The 22,687-nt window shown below is 38.7% G+C and overlaps 1 protein-coding gene across 5 annotated transcripts in view; it reads left to right on the top strand.

Annotated features, from left to right (window-relative positions):
• Window positions 1-22,687, top strand: part of MAP3K20 (mitogen-activated protein kinase kinase kinase 20) — a 206,603-nt gene that overhangs the window by 73,018 nt on the left and 110,898 nt on the right. For all 5 annotated transcript variants that reach the window (XM_064286992.1, XM_064286991.1, XM_010602818.3 and 2 more), the window contains exon 3: window positions 14,273-14,360. Coding sequence is in view for 4 of the 5 variants with exons in the window: in XM_064286991.1 (XP_064143061.1) it covers window positions 14,273-14,360 (88 nt within the window). In the remaining variant the exon portion in view is untranslated. The remainder of the gene's footprint in view (window positions 1-14,272; window positions 14,361-22,687) is intronic.

Genomic DNA, 22,687 nt, shown 5'->3' with positions numbered 1-22,687 from the left:
GGGACTATTCTTATCTTTCTGCTCAGAGATATTAAGGTATTACATAGAGTCAGAGATTAAGGACACCAAGCTGAATCTTCAGCAAAGAGAAAAATTAGAATATAGGATGAGGCTATATTTGGAAATGAGCTGAAGCAGATATAGCAAGCAGAATCAAGGTCAGAAACACAGGAAGTTACATAGGCCAACTCTAATAATTTTAGACAGTAGAGTTTAGGCTGTCTTGAAAGTAGCTTCCTGCTGTAGGAAGCCTAAAGCTCCCAATGATATAATGTCAGTATTCCCCAGAGAAGGCTGGTGGCTTTCTAGATAGGTCCCTATTAAAGGCTGTTGTTGTTAGGTACTGTCAAATAGGTTCTGACTCATAGCGATGCTCTGTATAACAGAACAAAATGGTGCCTGGTCCTGTGCCTTCCTCACAATAGTAGGTGTGTTCAAGCCCATTGTTGCAGCCACTGTGTCAATCCATCTTGTTGAGGGTCTTCCTTTTTTTCTTTTTTTTTTCATTGTACTTTAGACGAAGGTTTACAGAACAAACTAGTTTCTCATGAAACAGTACACATATTGTTTTATGACATTGGTTAGGAACCCCATGACATGTCAACACTCTTCCTTCTTGAACTTGGGTTCCCTATTACGAGCTTTCCTGTCCCCTTCTGCCTTCTAGTCCTTGACCCTGGGCTAGTGTGCCCCTTTAGTCTCGTTTTGTTTTATGGGCCTGTCTGATCCTTGGCTAAAGGGTGAACCTCAGGAGTGACTTCATTACTGAGCTGAAAGGGTGTCCAGAGGCCATACTCTCAGGGTTTCTCCAGTCTGTGTCAGGCCAGTAAGCCTTGTCTTTTTTGTGAGTTAGAATTTTATTCTACATTTTTCTCCAGCTCTGTCCAGAACCCTCTAATGTGATCCCTGTCAGAGCAGGCAGTGGTAGCCAGGCACCATCTAGCTGTACTGGACTTAGTCTGGTGGAGGCCATGGTAGATGTTGTCTATTAGTCCTTTGGACTAATCTCTCCCTTGTATCTTTAGTTTTCTTCATTCTCCCTTGCTCCTGAAGGGGTGAGAGCAGTGGAGTATCTTACATGGCCACTCACAGGCTTTTAAGAGAGGGTCTTCCTCTTTTTCACTCACCCTTTACTTTACCAAGCATGATATTCTTCCCCAGGGATTTGTCCCTCCTGATAACATGTCCAAAGTAAGGTAGCTTCTGCTTTATATGTTCAGAAATTTAATCTTAAGAATTCAGAATTGGATGGACTAATGATGCCAAATTACACTACTGTAACTAACATGTTTGACTGAGACTCAAGAATAAAACCGACTGGCTAGTTTAATGGGAATCAGCATAGGCAATTGAGATCAGAGAGGTATTTTTAAGTTTGAAGGGGGTAGGTAGTTCTAATTGATAGCCATAGATTGTAAATGTAGAATGATTGTAAAAGCTGCTGAGTAGAGAAGGTAAAGGAAATACTATTTGTGTGCACAGATAGGTAACCAACTATCCATTTAGACCAGTGTTTCTCTGAGTTTTGACTTCATGGACCATCAAGAATCTATGGACCTTGAAGTTCTAAGGACCCCAATTTGAAAAATGCTACATAATATTATTTTATTGTATGGCCTCATCAAAATGATTGAAGGCAGCTAATAAAGATATAAACATTGTTAGGAGATAAATAATAGGAAAATTGGGGAAAGGGAAAAGTGAAATAGAAGCAGGAATGAAGTTCGTATGATAAAAGCACACGATGAGGTTTTGTGTACTTGCTAGACGTAGGTAACACATTTGGGTCTAAACTTTCTTGCAACCAATTGGAGGAATGTAACATGATAGATTGTTAAAATAATCTCAGTAGCAAGGGGATAAAAACAAACTAGTCGTTCAGGAAAATCACAAATACTGCTTTTCCCGAGACCATTATACTTAAATTATAACTTTGTGTGATTGAATTAAAGAAAGGTATCAACATTTTTCTTTTACCTAGGAGGAATATAAAGATAGTTTTAAGGAAAACCACAACAACCAAGTTTATACCACACCCCCAATATCTGGGTGAAAAGTGAATGCATTTAGTTTGGTAGCTCTAAAAAAAAAAAAAAAGATTTTTTTTTTAAATCAATTATTAGAATATGTCTTCAGACTGACTGATGTCTTTGCCTAAACATAGGTAAAATAACCAAAAAACTGAAAATTAAGACATGTCAAGAAAAACAATAAGAACTAGAATTTTTAGGCTTAAGAAAAAACGAAGCAAATGTAAACATTAGCCTTCAGATGTCCTCTGTTCGTTATCCCACCGAGCACAAATAAAGACTTCGATTTCATCATGATGGACAGTGAAAAGAAAGATCGTGGTGGATGGTGGTAATGGGTATTAAGAGAGTTGACCTAAGTGGAGACTGTTCACTTTCATTAAGCCTTCAGCGAAGAAATAATCTTCTGCTGGTTAAGAGTGGACTTGCCTTAAAATGGGGTTGTAGTTGGAGACAAGGAAGGCAAAGAGTATAAGACTTCAAATCTCTTCCATTATTAAGATTCTTTCATGTCACATTATCTTTACCGTGTATTTGTTAGGGTTTTGTACTTTTTGGGTGAAGGGATAATCAATTAAAAAAGAAAGAAGTCTGGCAGATGTCACACACATGCCATTGCCATTACTCATTGTTTGAATATGTTGACAGAACCCAGAAATAGTAAAATCATTAACTTAGCTGAAGAATTCAAGTATTCAAGATACTGTCTAACTGGAGTCTAAAAGATGCTAAAGGACTTCTCAGACTATTTTAAAATTAAATTTGCCTAAATTCTTCTAAATGATTTTGCAGATTCCCATAATAAATGTGGCAAACATTTCTCTTATGGGATGTAAATAATCAAACTCAGTTGCACTGTAGAGTAATATTATAAAGCACTTAGGGATGTTCAGCTAATCAGATTATAGAGTCGCTCAAAATTCCTAACCGTGTAATTTTTGCATGAAGAGAGGGTACCTCATGCTGTGCAATTAACTGGTTTTATTAACTATGAATTTGTTTTTTGCTGGCTGTCGTCTTGGCCTAGTGCATGTGGACCATTAGATCTTGGTTCTTGACTTGATCTTGTGAAGCTGGGTCTTAGGAAGACATGGAAACCTTTTAGCAGAGACAGTGGCAGAGGCCCTAAGAGGAAGCTGATGAAAAGTGGTTTCTCACTCTTCAGTAACCAACTAAGGAAGGCTTTGGAATTTTCCAGACATGTTGTCATTTTGGGATGTTGTATAAACTAACATTCCATTCCATATTCAAATTAGGTTTGTAAAGTAAAGTGGAATGATGTAGTGACTGTAAGCATGGCTTTGAGATCACACTGCCTGTGTTAAAAACCTGAGTTTGCCATTTATTGGGTGACCTTGGGCAAGCTTTTAAAAATTTATCTATGCTTAAGTTCCCTCTCTTGTGAAAGGGTGATAATAGTAGGCCATGGTTCATGATTTGATGAGGATTTAAAGATTTAATCTACATCAAGTACTTGGCTAAGCTCATAGTAGGCACTCAATAAATGCTGGCTAATATTATAGAACCTCCACGCATCAGTCAGTTTGTTGTAATGTGGGGGCTTGTGTGTTGCAGTTATGCTGAAAGCTATCCCCCCGGTATTCAAATACCAGCAGGGTTACCCATGGCGAACAGGTTTCTGCTGAGCTTCCAGACTAAGACAGACTAGGAAGAAGGACCCGACGGTCTACTTCTGAAAAGAATTAGCCAGTGAAAACCTTATGAATAGCAGCGAAACATTGTCTGATATAGTGCTGTAAGATGAGCCCCTCAGGCTGGAAGGTACTCAAAAGACAACTGGGGAAGAGCTGCCTTCTCGAAGTAGGGTCGACCTTAATGACACTGTGGTTGCAACAGTGAGCTCAAGCATAACAACAATTGTGAGGATGGCACAGGACTAGGCAGTGTTTTGTTCTGTTGTGCATAGGGTCCCTATGAGTCAGAAATGACTCGATGGCACCTAATAACAACAACAACAGTATTATAGAAAGGATCCCTGGTGGTGCAGTGTTTAAGCACCCAGTTGATAACCAAAAGGTTGGCAATTCAAACCTACCAGCCTCTCCACAGGAGAAAAATGTGGCAGTCTGCTTCCGTAAAGATTAAAGCCTTGAAAACTCTATGGGGCAATTTTACTCTGAGGACCCCTGGTGGTATGGTGGTTAAAGCGCTGAGCTGCTAACTTAAAGGTCAGAGGATTGAATCCACCAGCCACTCAGCAGGAGAAAGATGAGGCAGTGTGCTTCCGTAAAGATTTACAGACCCTATTTCTTTTTTTTTTTTTATGGGGCAGTTATACTCAGTCCTATAGGGTTGCTGTAAGTTGGAATCAACTCGATGGCAGTGGGTTTGGGTTTTTTGTTTGTTTTATTATTATAGAGGTGTCTATAATATTTGCAATCTTTTTGAGCAAAAACAGCTTTTAATGAAAAATGTTTAGATAAAGGACCCATTAAACTCCTTTTTTTTTTTTTTTTTCATTTTAAAGAGAAATGGGGGAGAGAAGACATATAAAAAGAGAAGCAGAGGTGGGAGACCTGGATTCGAATTTTACTACCAACAGTTACTAGTTTCATGGCAAGTGAGCTTGAGCAAATCAAATCTAAGACCCAGTTTTTTCAAGTCTTGAATAGATACTGTATCTAACTTTTTTGTGAGGGTCAAATTTATTAAGTGCTTTACAAATTTTGAAGTGCTATATTTAGATAAATACATAGTTAAACGTGGAAAGTCAATTATAATACATAAAAAAAAATTTTTTTTTTTTTAATACGTACATGAGGCTAATTAAAACAAGCAAAATACGTAAGTGAAATCCATTGCTGGAAGAGACCTGAATTTGCTAAGTTGAACTCAATTCTGAATGATAAAGTGATTGTACAAAGGGAAAGGGAAAAGATGTAAGAGAACTGAGTTAGCATTGGTTGAGCACCTGGCATTTGCTGGGCATTGGGGCAAGATTATTGTCCCCATTTTACAAATGAGATTGAGGCCTAGAGATGGTAAGTAGCTTCCCCAGAGTCACCTGAGGTTTTACTTGATATGGCCCTTCTAGCCATAGCCTCTGTTACTTCCACGAAATGACTGAGTAGGACTATGCAAACGAGGTGCTTGTGGCCCACCAAGGAGATTGGATAGCTTGCTAATAATGTAAATAAGGTACATGACACCTTTGTGGGGGCGGGACCATGCAAATAATGTGGAACCCTAACAAGGGCTTTGGTCAGTTTTGCCATCCTGCTAGGCTTAAAATGAGCATCCCGGAGGCAGGAAGGCAGGATCTTACCACCACGAAGAAAGAAGAGCCAGGAGTGTTGCACATTCTTTGGACCTGGGATCCCTGTACTGAGAAGCTCCTGGAGCCAGGGCACCGAGAGAGAAAGATCTCTAACATCGAAGACAACAAGAAGTGGCGGCAGAGAAACAACGGCAGGAGAGGCAGGAGGCTGGCAGGATATGGTACGGTTGGCTTCCCAGCCCACGGAGTGAAAAAACTGAATGCCTTTAGGCAGGAGGCTTGCTGGCTGAGTAGGGTGCCTCTGGGCCCTCAGTGGAGCTAGATATGCTGACTTAGGAAGCTAAAGCTGAGCGCCTTCCGGCCAAGGCTTACTGGCAGAGTGACGTGCCTCGGAGTACTTGTCGGCAGAGCTAAATAAGCTTTGTAACACTTGCCTGGTGAGCAGGATAGAAGCTGAGGGGCCAGAGAGAGGCATCCCAGCAGGCATGGTGAGAGAGGCTGTGCTGATAGAAGAACTGTATCCTGAGTGTTCTTGAACCTGAATTGTAACCTGTTACTTCCCTAATAAACCCCATAATCATTAGTATTGTCTGTGAGTTCTGTGTGGCCCTTGCAATGAATTATCGAACTCAGCAGAGAAGTGGGAGGGATGGTTGGTGTCAGAACTGGTAAAATGGTTGGAGGGTGGAGGCAAATCTGACCTACACCTCATAGGAATCAGCGGTGGACTATTTGTCCACCTCGTGAAGTTAGAGGAGGTCAGACAACCCTAACACGCCATTTTTACATTACCTAACTTACAATTTTTTTTGTTTTTTTGGTAGCTTATACATGGCAAAGCCAAGACTCATAGTCCAGATGATGTCCTAATACAACACTGTTAATGACTTTGGTTTAATTTATCAAATATTTATTGAGCAGAAATGGACAGAAATTTAAAGCATGAAGAAATGGATAGAAATTTAAATCATGAAAAAATCTAGGAGGTAATTTTGTCCCATCAAGTCATTTTCTAGGAAGAAAACAAGGCCCACAGTGACCAGGTGGCTTTAGGGCTATCCAATCTAGAATTAGGGTTTAAATTTGTACTCTTGATTAAATTATACTGCTATTCAAGTTTTTAAAAGACTAATCCCTTCATTAGTTCACACTCGAAGCCTATCCAAGGGCTTTCTTTGGGGAGATTTTCTGTGTAGTTTTAACACAGAAAGTAATCGGTTTGACCAGGTTACATAAATTGCTTGGTGGACAGCTGGATTCTTGTATGTCCTTTTGTCACCCAGACTGTGTAATACAGGTTGTTTACAATAGATTTTACTTTTTTTGTGTTTTCACAGTGGCGTTCTGTTGTGAGCACAAAGAATGTGAAATCTCTTAGTCTTTTTATAATTTGGAGATACTTTTTTAAGTCCCTGGTCTTAAATCTTCACTATTTGTTTCATTCATTGTTTCATTAGCCACCTTCCTATCCCGTCAGGCTAGTCTGCCCTTAGTTGGGTATGTACTTAACTAGAAGAGCAGCATGATCCCTGGAGGGGAGCCCAGGCTCTTCTCCAAGTGATTGCCACGAGGAGAGTCGGCTGCAACACACCAGGAAAGCCATTGAGCAATAAGAGACTTCCCAGCACTGGTGATGTTTGTAACAAAAATCCCACATGACTCTGTCTCGATTATTCGAGAAGAGCCAGCGGAATGACTGCCTTATTTTTCCTCCTTAGCATTCCTAACTGTTTTCCTTCCAAAGAAAAGTCTTCATGACATCAAACATCATTAGGAATATGGTATATATTATATTGTATTATGAAACCCTAATTCAGTTCATTTAGCCTTTTTTATTTCCTTGAGTAGTTAAAGGGAATCTTTTGAAAGAGAACCTATAGAATTGTGAAGTTTGCTGCTTGTCATGTGACTATGTTAATGAATGGATCTCATTAAGCCTAAAGTGACTCAGAGGATGACCTTTCTATGACACTCTGGTGATTAAATACAGGACTGAAAATCATTCAAGCCTGCTTTTTAAGTTGTTTTTGTAGCATAACATTTTTTAGGAGTAGAGGGGCTGGTTTTCTATCTTGCTATTATAAGTAAGAGTCAAGTTTCTCTTTTTTATTTTAGGAAAACCCCCCTAGTTATGACATTCTTAGGGTAAAAATGCAGTGAATTGAAGAAGATTTTCCTGTTCTTGACTTAGTCTAAACCCAGTGCCATTGAGTCGATTCTGACTCATAGCAACGCTGTAGAACAGAGTAGAACTGCCCCATAGGGTTGCCAAGGCTGTAAATCTTTACAAAAGCAGACTTCCACATCTTTCTCTCCTGGAGCTGCTGGTGGGTTCGAACCGCCAACCTTTGGGTTAGCAGCCAAGGGCTTAACCACTGCACCATCTGCACCACCAGGGCTCCTTTGACTTGGTCTAGACCTTGGATTTTGTGATATGATGCATGTAAATCTTTTGATAATGGAGATTTAGAATTCTGCTGCAGTTGTCTTTATAATAAAAGCCTGAAACAATTAGAAAGGAAGGGGAAAGGAAATTCTAACTACATCTTGCCTAGAAGAGTTTTGACCTTAGAGATTTAAAAATACTACTTGAAGTATTTAAATCAATAATTTCCCCTTGCCCTTTACATCTTGCTGCTAAGTACAATAGTTCTGGGCTTTGTGGTGATAAAAAGTTACACCGTGCTGAAAAGAGCAGAGGCTTTGTCTTTGAGAACCTCCCGTGATCATAAGAGGGCCTGATTCAGTTGTTGTGGACATTACGATACTGGACCAAGCAGTGGGGAAGTGATGGTAAAAGGTGTGCCACGAGCCTAGGAACGAGTCCCTGCCTGAAATATAGCCTCCCTACTGAGAGCCAGTGCCACCTCTCAGTGCACAGTAGAGGAGAGTCAGCCACGGCATTAAAGTAAAACAACAGGGATGGAAAATGCGGACGTGGCAAAAGCTGATTCATCTGCAGGAGTGCTTTTGGAAATATATGGAAAAATGTAATTGGAAATAGAAGGTTTAAAATTAAGTATTCTTAAATCCAAAAAAAATACCACGCTAAGGCATGGGCGTGCTTGGAGAATAGCAGAACAGGAATGGGGTCTCAAGAAATTGTGCTCATTTGATTACCTTGGACTGCAGGACTTACTAGAAGCACAGTGTAGCTGCCCACATCCATATTCTGAAAGTTTAAATTAACAGTGAGCTGGTACACATATATTCCAGATGTGGCCTCTACTGGTTATATAATTGATCGACTGTCATTCTTAAGAAACGTAGCCTTAGTAGGTCATATTATGGGGGTACTGGGTGACACAAGCGGTTCGTGATTGGCTACTAACCTAAAGGTTGGCAGTTCAAACCTACCCCGTGGCTCCGCAGAAGAAAGTCCTGGCAAACTGCTTCCATAGCAATTACTGCTGAAAAAACCTATGGAGCGAGCACTTCTGCTGTGTAACACGTGAGGTCACAATGGGTTGAAATCGACACAACCCTGCTGGTTTGGTGTTATGGGTTTTTAACCCATATTATGCATGTAAAGAGCAGAATGAATACATATTGAGGCAAATTCACACCCTCTGGCATTTTACTTCTCACTGTACTGTTCAGAGTAAACATTTACTAACAGAGACGTTCTATAATATTTACACATACGAAATATTATCAAGTAGTATTTGTTTATTCATTCTGAAAATATTATTGAGTGCTTCCTATATATGTCTGACCTTTCTCCCTCATGTAGTACTGTACTGGACATTTTACAAAATAAGCAAAGTAGGAAAGGCCATTCCCTAAAGGGAATCAGGCTATGAAAAGGGAGAGGAATATCATTTAATAAAATGCTGAGCCAGACACCGAGTAGGTTGAAATCAGTCTGGAGGGAGTTCAGTTTCCATTTCCTGTGTTGTTGGTCCCGTGGCCTCTCAGAACCTACAGCCTAGTTTCTTCTAGAGCTGTGTCAGGAGAAACTTCATTTCTGAGGTTAACTAAACTAGTTTTTATCTGCCTAGGGTAGTCTAGAGAAGGTAAGGAAAAAAATTTATTTCTTCTTGACCCATTCCTAGCCCACCAGGGTTTTTACCATTCCTAGGGATAATCAGAATTTTATACAAATACATAAATATTTTTAATTTTATATTTAGGTGATCTTTCATGTATTACAGATATAATTAACAAATATGTAAAGATATAAAAATATGTATAAAGATATAAAGAACATAAATATATATCCTCTCATATGGATAACACATGTATTTGCTTATCCTGGTTATAAAAGTTACATAGACATATTGTAAATAATTCAGGAAATATCAAGAAATTAAAAATTGCTCATCCTTCTTTCTGGTACTTAGAGGTAGGTAACTACAATTAATATAATGTTTTATTTTTTCTCAATCTCCTCTACACATAATCCTTATTTTTAAAAAATTGGGGATCATGTCATATCTTCTTGAACTTTTGGGGAGTATTCTGACCCTGGACCATGTATGTTAGTATTTTGGAGACAGAGCTGTCTTTGGGAGAGCCTTTGACTTTGGATGCAGAGTCCAGTAGCGATCCTATGTCATTTGAACGCCTGAATGAGCCCCGGTTCTTTCTTTCCCCATCATATGCTAATGAAATCTTAGAACTGGTGAGGACCTCAGAGGTCAGGTCCATGGACTACTGTGTTTAAACACAACACACACCAGATAGCAAGAAGGAGCAGTTGACATTGTGGGCAGCAGAAGTGTACATGGGATATTTTTAACGCCTAGTGGCACAGTGCTTAAAGTGCTTGGCTGCTAACCAAAAGGTCAGCGGTCCAAACTCACCACGGGAGAAAGATGTGGCAGTCTGTTTCTGTAAAGATAACAGCCTTGAAAACCCTATGGGGCAGTTCTACTCTGTCCTATAAGGTTTCTATGAGTCGGAATTGACTTGAGGGCAACGGGTTTTTTGAGTTTGTTGTCATATCACAGGAAGAAGGATGGATCTTGTGAGACACAATCCTGCTGTTAAATAGAGAGAAATAGTTGTTGATAGCCAGGAAGAAAAGTCTGTTCCAAATGTAAGATACGAGTGGAGCCTGCTGGTTTAATGATGTGGCTCTTCATTAAACGATTGCTTTTATTCTGTAGTAATCTAGGTTGCTGCAAGTGTCTTTACTTTCTTTCACAAAAGGAAGCGAACTCAATTTATTTTTAATATATTTATCACATAAATACATATAAAATACATCTATAGACTATAAAGAATGTAAAACAAGCTCTAAAGGCACAAACTATTTTAAGGATTTCTGGCAGACTCTTTAAGGATTTCTTTAAGAATTCTGGGTCACCAAAATTAAAGAAACAAACTTAAATTTGAAATTAGGTTGGAAAAGTTTTAAATAGAAGGAAAGGAGTCTGCTCTGAAGATGTACATGCTAATTAATTAAAAATGTTATTTTTAAAAATTGTGAAAATACTTTAAAGGAAGGATATTAAGACCTTGATGTTTAATACCTCTTAATATCTCTGACTGACTTGACCATTTGGAACCTGTGTGTTGGCCAGTTACTGGAAACATGGCAAACTAAGCTAATGGTACCCCACCATATGTTGTTGTTGTTAGGTGCCATCAAGTCAGTTCTGGCTCATAGCGACCCTGTGTACAACAGAACGAAACACCGCCTGGTCCTGTGGCATCCTCACAATCATTGCTGTTTGAGCCCATCATTGCAGCCACTGTGTCAGTCCATCCCATTGAGGGTCTTCTTCTTTTTCACTGACACTCTACTTCATCAAGTGTCTTAGGCTAGATTCTCTATAGAGAAGCAAAACCGGTAAAGTGTATAAATATATAGAGAGCTTCATATCAAGGAAATGGCTCACACAATTGTAGATGCTGGAATATCCCAAGTCTGTGGATCAGGGTAGATGCTTCTCCTGACTCATGTAGCTGCAGGGACTGGTGGGCCCAAGATTGGCAGGTCAGAGAGCAGAGCTCTTGCTCACAGGCTGCAAAGATCAACGAATGCCATGATCAGCAGGCAAGACCAAAGGTAAGCTGCTAGCTCAAGTCCCGAGAACCGGTGGTCAGACGAACAGGAGCTAGCTGCAGGATCCAGAGCGGACAAAAGCCCACGAACCCTGCCACAGTGTCCACTTATATTTGATGTGGGTCACACGCCCAAGAAAACCCCCTTTCAACTGATTGGCTACTCACAGCTGATCCCATCATAGAGGCGATCACGAATCAAATTTCGTCATGGAACTGATCACAACATCATATGACTGCCAAAACACTGAGAATCATGGCCCAGTCAAGTTGACACACAACCGAAACTATCACACCAAGCATGATCTTCTCCAGGGACTGGTCTCTCCTGAAAACATGTTCAAAGTCCATGAGACCAAGGCTTGCCATCCTCCCTTCTAAGGAGCATCCTGGCTGTACCTCTTCCAAGACAGATTTGTTTGTTCTTCTGGTAATCCATGGTATATTTCAATATCCTTCACCAACACCATAATTCACAGGTGTTAATTCTTCTTCGGTCCTCATTGTCCAGCTTTAGCATGCATATGAGGTGATTGAAAATACCATGGCTTGGGTCAGGCACACCTTAGCCCTGAAGGTGACATCTTTGCTTTTGAACACTTTAAAGAGGTCTTTTGCAGCATATTTGCCCAGTACGATGCATCATTTGATTTATTGACTGCTGCTTCCATGGGCGTTGATAGTGAATCCAAGTAAAATGAAATGCTTGACAACTTCAGTCTTTTCTTGGTTTATCATGATGTTGCTTGTTGGTCCAGTTGTGAAGATTTTTGTTTTCTTTATGTTAAGATGTAATCCATACCGAAGGCTGTAGTCTTTGATCTTCATCAGTAAGTGCTTTAAGTCCTCTTCAGTTTCCGCGTGCAAGACTGTATCATCTGCATATTGCAGGTTGGTAATGAGTCTTCCTCCAGTCCTGTTGAGTTCTTCTTCATATTGTCCAGCTTCTCGAATTATTTGGTCAGTATACAGATTGAATAAGTGTGGCGGAAAGATACAACTATGATACATACTTTTCCTGATTTTAAATCATGCAGTATCCCCTTGTTGTGTTCAAACAACTGCCTCTTGGTCTGTGTACAGGTTCTGCGTGAGCACGATTAAGTGTTCTGGAATTCTTATTCTTTGCAATGTTATCCATAATGTGTTATGATCTATACAGTTGAATGCCTTTGCATAGTCAATAAAACACAAGTAAACATCTTTCTGGTATTCTCCGCTTTTAGCCAAGATCCATCTGACATCAGCATTGACTTCCCTTGTTACACTTCCACTTCTGAATCCGGCTTGAATTTCCTGCAGTGTACTGTCGATGTACTGCTGTAACCGTTTTTGAATGATCTTCAGCATAATTCACTTACATGTGATATTGTTCAATAATCTTCAAATTCCATTGGATCACCTTTCTTTGGAATGGGCACAGATATGGATCTCTTGCAGTTGGTTGGTTAGGCAGCTGTCTTCCAAATTTCTTGGCATAGACAAGTGAGCTTTTCCAGCATTGTATCCATTTGTTGAAACATCTGAATTAGTATTCCGCTGTTCCTAGAGTCTTATTTCTTGCCAGTGCCTTCAGTGCAGCTTGGGCGTCTTTCCTTCAGTACCATCAGTTCTCAATCATATGCTGCCTCCTGAAATGGTTGAATGTCTACCAGTTCTTTTTGGTATCCAAACCTGTTGCCGTCAAGTTGATTCTGACTCATAGCAACCCTATAGGACAGAGTAGAACTGCCCCATGGGGTTTCTAAGGCTATAATCTTTACGGAAGCAGACTGCCACAGCTTGTTTCCTTGGAACAGCTGGTAGGTTTGAATCACTGACCTTTTTGTTAGCAACTAAGTGCTTAACCATTGGGCTACCAGGTCTCCTCCTCCCTATATAAAGACTTAGAAATTCCAGGTACAGTAAAACTAACAACAAAATAACCAACTCCTCTCCAGAACTATTGACAAAATAAAACCTCTGTAATTTTTTCCTGAAGAAAGAAGGGAGGGAGGACAAGAGGAAGGAAGGGAGGAAGGAGCAAATTAGCAAAGGAGCCCCAGCCAGAAATGAATAGGAGCAAGCAGTCATATGTCTTACTGCAGTCACAATAATCTGCACAGACATTTTCCTACCCTGATAAGGACATTACTATTAAACCTTTTTATGGATAGACCTTTGATGACTCCCATTTCTGTATCAGATTAGGACCCTTTATTTCATGGAGAGTTTTAGAGCTTGAATTAAAATCATTGCACTAGAAAGGCCTGGAGATCTACTTTCAAAAGCAGCCAGTGAAAACCCTATAGATTACAGCAGTTCAATCTATAACTGATCATGGTGATGCAGGACTGGGCAGAGTTTCATTACACTGTTCATGGGGAATTCCATTAATAGTTAAAAACCCTTTCCTTAATTTTGTAATGACTACTTACTCAACCAGTAGAATGTCAGTTCTGATGCAGCCTCCTAGAAGAGACATTCTGCAGAAAAAATATATCTGACTATTGGGAAAAAGGCTAATCTGTACATAACTACGGCATCCCCCCTTGTCAGTTATCCTTCTGCACCCCGAGTTGTGCCAGCATGCTAGTAAGCACCTCTTTTGTTGCCTCATCTCGACCCCCTTTCCTTTTAAATTTTCAGAAGGCTTTGATAAAAAATGTTAAACTTTCCAGAATGCTGGTATAGACTGAGTTTTATCAGTATTACATTCTTGTCGAGCATATAAAACCGAAAAAACCCACTGCTGTCGAGTTGATTCCGACTCATAGCAACCCTACAGGATGGAGTAGAACGGCCCGATAGAGTTTCCAAGGAGTGCCTGGGGGGTTTGAACTGCCGACCTCTTGGTTAGCAGCCATAGCACTTAACCACTACGCAACCAGGGTTTCGTTGAGCATATATATGTCTGTAAATGTATATACAAGAATATTGAATAGAAGGCCTATTTTATGTGACTACTATCAATGTGAATTTTTTTGTAATTTTGCATTTTATTTTTGAACAGGCAGAAATCCTCAGTGTCCTCAGTCATAGAAACATCATCCAGTTTTACGGAGTAATTCTTGAACCGCCCAACTATGGGATCGTCACAGGTAGGAACTCTTTCTTTGACTTTTGCTTTCCCCAATTACCTAGCTTTAGGTTCCTTAATAGGCTAAAATGCTTAATGTTAGGTTCGGTGACAAATTGTATGCTACTGTCAGATGTCACTTTTGTTGCCATAAAGCATTAATAAAACTGATTATATCAATATAATTAAGAATGGTGTTCCCACTTCTACCCATGTTTAATTGTGCTAATTATATCTGTGTAAATGCTGTTTAAATGCACTTGCAGCTGCAATACCAATATTTAAAGGTGCCGTTTAACTAAAATTTTATTTAATTAGCTGAAATGAGCGATGTTTTTTGTAACTCTGTGACCTTTTACAAATTAAGATTTCTTGAGCTGTTCATGTTGTAATTCTTTGCAAGACATTTTAATCCCATTAGAGCATTCTTTCTTCAAGGTCTCTGACTTGAGAGCAGTATTTTTCAGGTTTGGTCATCTGAGTTGGTAATAATCTTGATCTAAATTGTCATATAATTTGGAGCAGCAGCTTATAACTGGTGAAACTATCCTTCCCAAAAAGAAACACAGAGAAAATTTTGTCACAGAAAGACATGTTTTTTTATATTCTGTGGCCATATTTGTATAATCCGGTGATATGCCTTTTTTTTTTTTTTTATGCCTTAGGTCTATAATAACCATAATGCTCAATTTTACAGTGAATAACTTTGATCAGGTTCTTTATCGTGGCAATTCTTTGATCAAAACAAAACAAGAAAACCTTAAAAGATTAGTTCTATTGTCTTATACTGTATCGATAAAAACTTGGAATATCTTTGTGGAAAATAACAAAACACCCTCAATAAAAAAGATTGTATTAGATACTACTTTCTCAGAAGTTATCTAATACTTAAAATAACCCTGCAAGATAGGTAAAATAGTTTCTATTAAAAATAAGAAACTGAAGCTCTAAAAATTTAAGTGATTTTCCCAAGGTCACACAGCTACCCAGAGTGATATACGTTTCTCAGATTGATTTTATATAGAAGCTCCTTTTCTTGCAGACAAGCTACGTTCTGAAAGGCTATGAGCACCTTGGTTCTTAAATTCAAAGGGACATGTAGTTGTTATTTCCATCTTCAAGTTGCAGACAGCTTTACATGCATCTACTCTTTATTCATTTTTGGGTGCCATCAAGTCAGTTTTTGACTCATAGCAACCCCATATGACAGGAGAATTGCCTATAGGGTTTCCTTGGCTGTAATCTGTACAGAAGCAGATCACCACATCTCTCTCCTGTGGAACCACTGGGTGGATTCAAACTGCCAGTCTTTCGGTTACCAGCTGAGCACTTAACCGTTGTGCTCTCAGGGCTCCTTTTCTACTCTTTACCTATAAAAGTTCATTTGTCCTCAGCTATTTTAGATCCGTCCCTGAAGTGGGCTATGTGGCAGTTTTTATCTTGATCCTGGGAATGGGTTATATTGTTAGGTATAAACCACTCTTAACCTTTCAGGTGAGATTTTGATTTAAAGTTTCCTGGTCTCTGAGAGTTACCATATTACCCTTCCTTTCCTGGCCCATTGCGTTTAATTTTTACTAGCTGTGTTTACTTTATAAATGCGAAAGTAATTTTCTGATCCTCACTCATGGCTGAAGTGATTCTTATCTAGCAAATAAAAGTGTGATGCTCTGAAGAAGTTAAGAACTCTGCTTCTTCTACTCTTGGTTTTTAATGCTTTTTGAGAAGAAGATTTTAGTTTAACTAACTCAGTGATCTGTTTATGAAGTTGTTTAGTTCCTTGAGGAGAGAGGATCAGAGCAGAAAAAGGAACTTGAGTCATGGTGTGCATTCCTTTTTCAAGAGTTTAATCTCATTTCCAAGGAGGATGGGAAGCACATTCATTCTTAGCCAGCATATTCATCCTGGATCTAAAAAGATGGAGAAAGAATCCAAGTAGTTTGATGAGGAGTGTGATTTTATTTAGTATTTGTATTAGGCTAGCCCATCCTTTCTTTCATGCACCCCTCTAGCAGTCCCTGCTCTTATGTATCCTACCCCAAATCTTTGGTTATAATTGGTGAGGAGCCCTGGTGGCACAGTAGTTGAGAGCTCGGTGCTAACCAAAAGCTTGGCAGTTCAAATCTACCAGCTGCTCCTTGGGAACCCTATGGGGCAGTTCTGCTCTGTCTTATAGGGTCACTTTGAGCAACTTGACTCAACAGCAACAGGTTTGGTGGTTTTTTTTTTAATCTTTATGTAAGCAGATGGCCACATCTTTCTCCCATGGAGCAACTGGTGGGTTTGAACCACTGACCTTTCGGTTAGAAGCCAAGCATTTAACCACCATGCCACCAAGGCTCCTTTCAAATGAACACAAGTAAGCACTAGTGTGGGGAAGGGAAGAGAGAAAAAGAGAGACAGACAGAGACCTAGCCTACCTATCTGCCCGTCTTTAGAACCCCATAGTCTTTCTCTGATGTTGGTGTTTCTGAGAAGGAGAGGAGAGCTTGAATGGCTTGAATCCATTTTAACTTGAGTTTTTTTGTAGATAGAAGAAGTTGTTACAGCTGGCAACTCTTGTCACTCATACAGGGGGGTTGAAAGAATGATATGTCAGAGTGATGTAATGAGATGAGCAAAGGAATAGGAATTGGGAGATGTGAGATCTTGCTTTGATTTTGCCAAAGCTACATAGATGGGTTACCTGTGATTTCTCTATAGCTCAGTTTCTCATCTATGAATGAAGGGACTAGAATACAAGATCTCTAGGGTGAGAGTATGTATGTGTACAGTTGTGTGTGTGCGTTTGCTGAAACTTTTCATTACAGACTTATAAAATCCGTTAATAAGGGTATCTGAGGCAGAGTCCAAGAGGAAGCTGCCATTTTATTTTCCTTGGAAGGGAAATAAATGTCCTTCCCTTAAATCTATAAAGAAATGGGATGACTACAACTTTAGACTCCAAAATCAAAAGAGAAGATGTACAGAATCATCTTTTCTTTGGTCTTTGGAAAACCTTTAATTCTGTGCTATGTCTATTCATTCATTTTCTAAACCAGCCTAAATACTTGAGGGCATTTGGGGCTATGTGGAGTGAGGTAGCCCTTGGGCCAAGCAAGAAGGAGTTGTTAGACACCAGATCATGCAGCTCTTCTGTGGCAAGTCAGAGCAGAGGAACCCCCAAACAAAGTATCTGGTAATTTAAAATTAAAGGGTGGCACTGGGTCCTACAGTTTTGGAGAAGGTGGTTTAGGATCCCAGAGGCTTAGGAAATTGACATCTCAGTGCTCAGAGGCTGATATCTATGAACTTAAGTTTATTCCTGTTCCACATTGCCCCTTATCACTATTCTAAATTGAGTCTACTAACCCTGTGTGATTTGTTAGCAGGCTCAAATTCTCATTTAACCCAACCATGGAAAACATTAATTTTAGGTGCCTAATCTCATTTCCTTTAACTTGATCTTGATTTATTTTAAGCACAGACACATCTAATTTGCATGAATACTTTGATATTGTATTGGTCTTTTCTTAATAGCCAGTTAGAGACAAATGTCACATCTTCTTATAAGAAATCCCAGATATCTACCTAAATTCATTTGTCCTATTAGTCATAATCCAAATTAAGCATTGTCTGGGTGATATATTATTATAAAGAAATATTCCTGTTTCAGCAATACTGACTATACATTTTTCAAAACCAGTTCTTGTTGCCATAAAACTCAAAGGGAAAAATCATGTTCAAAATCAAAAGGAAGTGTTTGCTTAATATGGTTCTCAATGACCTTTTAATGGAGAATTTAAACAAATACTTTATACTTAAGTCCAATAAACTTCTTTATAGGGAGAAATTAAGTGGTTTGGAAAGCATATAACCATCTGTGTGTGTAGTGAGCCCTCAGTTTCCAATGAGAAGACCATAAAGATTAAAGCAATGCCTATTTAAAATAGTTAATATGAAATATGATGTAACAATATTGCCTTTCCAAACCATTTCATTTAATCATGCATCTTCCACATCCTTCATCATCACTATAAGCACTTTTAAGCTCTCTTAACAGTTTTCAGAGTACATCATCTTCACTGTTGCCTTAAGATGTTTGAAATATAGTAGTGTCTGGATCTCTGTATGATGCTGTCTCTGGATATATATCCCAAGCTACAAGTACCCAGTTACATAACATTAGGATTGTTGGATATCGTAGTCCCTTAAGGTATATTATAACCATAACTGTACTGCTTTTTAAAGTGATCTTTGGAAGACTTGTTTTCAGTGACATCCCACACTTGCAATTGAGCGTTCATAGTTCCAGGAATAATTACCATATCTGTGCTCAATTTTTTACTTTTTTTGTATGTGTTTTTTTCCTTATTCATACAGGTAACCTCTAAAAGCCTTTAAAAGCTAGCTTTGACTAAGGCCATTTCTGGCTCATGTATTTTTCCCCAAACAGCTTTGTTGTTCAAAATAAGGTAATTGAGAGAGTGACCTGTAACATGAGGAATTTTGAAAGTATCTGAATATACGGTGACTTTCTCTTTTCTGAGGGATAAATATTTGGTGGTGGAGATGAACTTTACATTTGAGCATGTACAGTAACACGTAAAGGTCATCAGGTAATCTTGTATTGAATGCTATTTTAGTAACAAAAAAGATTTGAATAGTATGTAAAAATGTTTTTATTTCCCGAGGGCCAGCTTAATCATCTAGAGTATATGGTAGTATAGGCTACTAACACCTTTATTGCTGGAATTGGACCAAGCTATTTAATTTTTTTATTTAATAGTAAAATTTAAAGTGCTTGCTTTCTCTGCCATTCTTTTGTTCATCTAAGGTTATAATTGTAATTTTTTACTATTTGACTGATAGCTGTTACATAACTCTGATGTCAAAGTAAACATTACCCCCAAAAAGTGAGTCCTGTACACTGAGATAATTAACGTTTTGCTAAGAGTATTAGTTTTTCCTAAGGTACAATTTCTCATAGTGACATACCTTTAATTGCATGAATCAACTTTGGATTCAGAGTAATTTCCTAACTTAAGTCTTTAACTACTGCCATCAACTCAATTCCAACTCATAGTGACCCTGTAGGACAGTGTAGAATTGCCCCTTAGGGTTTCCAAGGCTCTAAATCTTTACAGAAGCAGACTGCCACATCTTTCTCCCACAGAGCGGCTGGTGAGTTCAAACTGCTAATCTCTTGGTTAGCAGCAAGTGCTCAAACACTGCACCACCAGAGCTCCTTAAGTCTTTATAGATAGAAGTTTTTTATAGTTATTTGTTCAAACTAAAGATATTATCGTTATGATAGTGATTATTATTATAAATCATTAAGTTGGAATAGGATAATTCTCAACCTTCTAAAATGAGACCCAACCTTTCTCCAAATTGACCTTTAATATTAAAAAGGAGTTTTTTGGAAAGGACTTCAGCTATGGCTGAGTTAGGAGGTCAGCAAATCCTCTCCGCAAAAAGCATGTATAAATCTGGACAAAATGTTCAACATTCTGGAAACCAACCAAAGGCATACAATAATCTGAGAAGTTTTTAGGCTTGAAAAACTGCCGAACTTTGGATAAGAACAGTGAGAATCAGTAATGTTCTTGCCTGGGGTTACTGTCATCCTCTCCCTACCCTCTCTACCCCGGCTTGGTCAGCACGGAGGGTTGGAAGCTTGCTGTCATACTCAAAGGGTGCTCACCAGATTAGGACCAGTGGGTAATGCCCATATCCAGCAGCATTGTCAGTGAAAGTGATGATCTTGGTGGCAAGTGAGAAGGAGGGCCAACAGCTCTACCAGTCCAAATGGTTGTGGCTGGGGCAAATATATTCTTGAGTGAGGCAGCACATACGCAGAACAGAGATTGGAGAGTGCCAAGCTATCCACATACTCTGCTGATCCTGAGGCTACACATGGGTAAAAAAAAAAAAAAAAAAGGAGACCAAAAAAGGCCCAGGGAGAAGTAAAAGCCAGGAAAGACTTGAAAATGGCCCGAATTTTTAATATACTCCCAAACAGATACATCAGCTGAGGTGTTTGAACATAACTTCTGTATAACCATTGACTGATCATTAAACTGTATAGGTACAATCCTAAGAGGCCTGGCTCAGAAAGAAAAACAAGAATTGAACAACAACAACAACAAAAAAAACCTGAGAGAAATTGGCAGTTGGCATACCATAGGAGAGGCAGTTTTCATAAGTTTAGCCCAGGCAAGTTGGTAAACGAACAAACAGTAAACATTAAGAGCAACTTTTCATTCAAATTCTCATGGAATCCAGACTTTCTGAAACTATTGCCCTGAAATAATCTTTAAACCTTAAACCAAAAATATCCCCTGAAGTCTTCTGAAAACTAAACTGTAGTTTAACTAGTAAAGAATGTCTGCCTTGAGCATTGTGCTCTTTGAAGATCTGTCTCTGTGGGGTCAAATTGACAACAGCAACTTGAAAGATTACAGAAGAAATTCAGGGGGCAGTGAGTTTATGTAAATGGCGGAGGAGCAACTTGGAAAAGGAAGGTGAGAATGGTGCACAACTCGAAGAATGTTATCAGTGTCATTGAATTGTACATGTAGAAATTGTTGGATTGGTGTGTGTTCTGTACATACTCTCGACAACAAAAATAAATTTTTTTGAAAAACAGCTTTTCTAGGGAAAGTCAGAATCTAAAGTTGCTAAATACATTGTCTAAAATACCCAATTTAAAAAAATTGTAGGACACATAAAGCAAGAGGAATGTGTTTCCCATACTCATGAAGAAAAGCCAACAGTGGAGGCCAGAAGCAGTAGAATGACATATTTAAAGTGCTGAAAGAAAGGAAGAAAAAAACTGCATTCAATAAAACTGTCTTTTAAAAAGGAAGGCAAAATACATTTCTGAGTAAAAAGCAGCGGGATCTGTTACTAACAGATGTGCCTTACAAGAAATAAGAAACAACATCCCTCAGGCTTAAAGGTTATGACACCAAACAGTAATTTAAAATGAAGGGTACCACCAATGGTAAATATGTGGATAAATATAAAATACTATATAAACATATTTGTTCTATTTCTTCTCTTAATGTCTTTGAGAGATATGATTATAAAAAGCAGTAATTTTAACAGTGTTTTGTTGGCTTTATAACATATGTAGATGTAATATATATAAAAGTAGTAGCATGAAGGGTGAGGGAGGGAATGGAGCCATACTGGAGCAAAGTTCTTAATAATAATCTGAAATAAATTGTGCTATGTAAAGATATATATTATCATCCTTTGAGTCACCACTGAGAAAATCACTCAAAAATTACAGTAAAACAAAATCAACAGAGGAATTAAAATGGCACGTTTAAAAAATACTTATTTAACACAAAAGAAGGCAATAAAGATGGAACACAGGACCAAAAAATACATGAAACAGGTAGAAAACAAACGGCAAGTGTAAATTTAATCATATCAGTAATTACATTAAATGTAAATGGTCCAAACACCCAAATCAAAAGGCAGAGATTGTCTGACTGGGTAAAAAAGCAAGAATGATATACACTTTCTATTATATAAACTTTGGTAGTATAGTGGTTAAGAGCTACAGCTGCTAACCAAAAGATTGGCAGTTCAAATCTACCAGCCGCTCCCTGAGAACTGTATGGGGCAGTTCTACTCTGTCCTATAATGTTGCTCTGAGTTGGAATCAACTTGATGGCAACAGGTTTTTTGGATCTACTATATGCTGTGTATAAGAGATACATCTTAGATTCAAGGACATAAATAGGTTGAAAGAAAAAGGATGGAAAGAGACATACCATACAAACAATAACCATAAGGTTAAGTAACTACATTAATTTCAGACAAAATAAACTTTAAGAAATATTACTACAGGCAGATAGGTTTAATCATCATAATGATAAAAGGATCAATACTTCAGGAATATATAGCAGTTACAAGTGTACGCATACCTAACAGTACCCAGTGCCAGTGCCGTCGAGTTGATTCCGACTCATAGCGACCCTATAGGACAGAGAGCACCTGGTGGATTCGAACTCCCGACCCTTTGGTTAGCAGCTGTAGCACTTAGCCCCTACACCACCAGGGCTTCCATAACTAACCGTAGAACCACAAAATAATAATAAAAAAAAATACATGAAGCAAAAGCTGATGGAATTGAAAATAGAAATAGGCAATTCAATAATAATTTATTTCAGTACCCCACTCTCAGTAAGTGATAGAATAACTAGACAGAAAACCAGCAAGAATGTAGAAGACTTAAACCACACTCTCAACTAACTCCATCTAAGTCACCTATACAGAATACTCCACCCAACAAAGAATAAATTAAAAAAACAGTTGAGTTGATTCTGACTCAAGGCAACCCCATATGTGTGA

Source organism: Loxodonta africana, chromosome 6 (genome assembly GCF_030014295.1).
Source record: "Loxodonta africana isolate mLoxAfr1 chromosome 6, mLoxAfr1.hap2, whole genome shotgun sequence".
Taxonomy (NCBI): Eukaryota; Metazoa; Chordata; class Mammalia; order Proboscidea; family Elephantidae; genus Loxodonta; species Loxodonta africana.
This window is presented reverse-complemented; position numbering and strand designations above follow the sequence as displayed.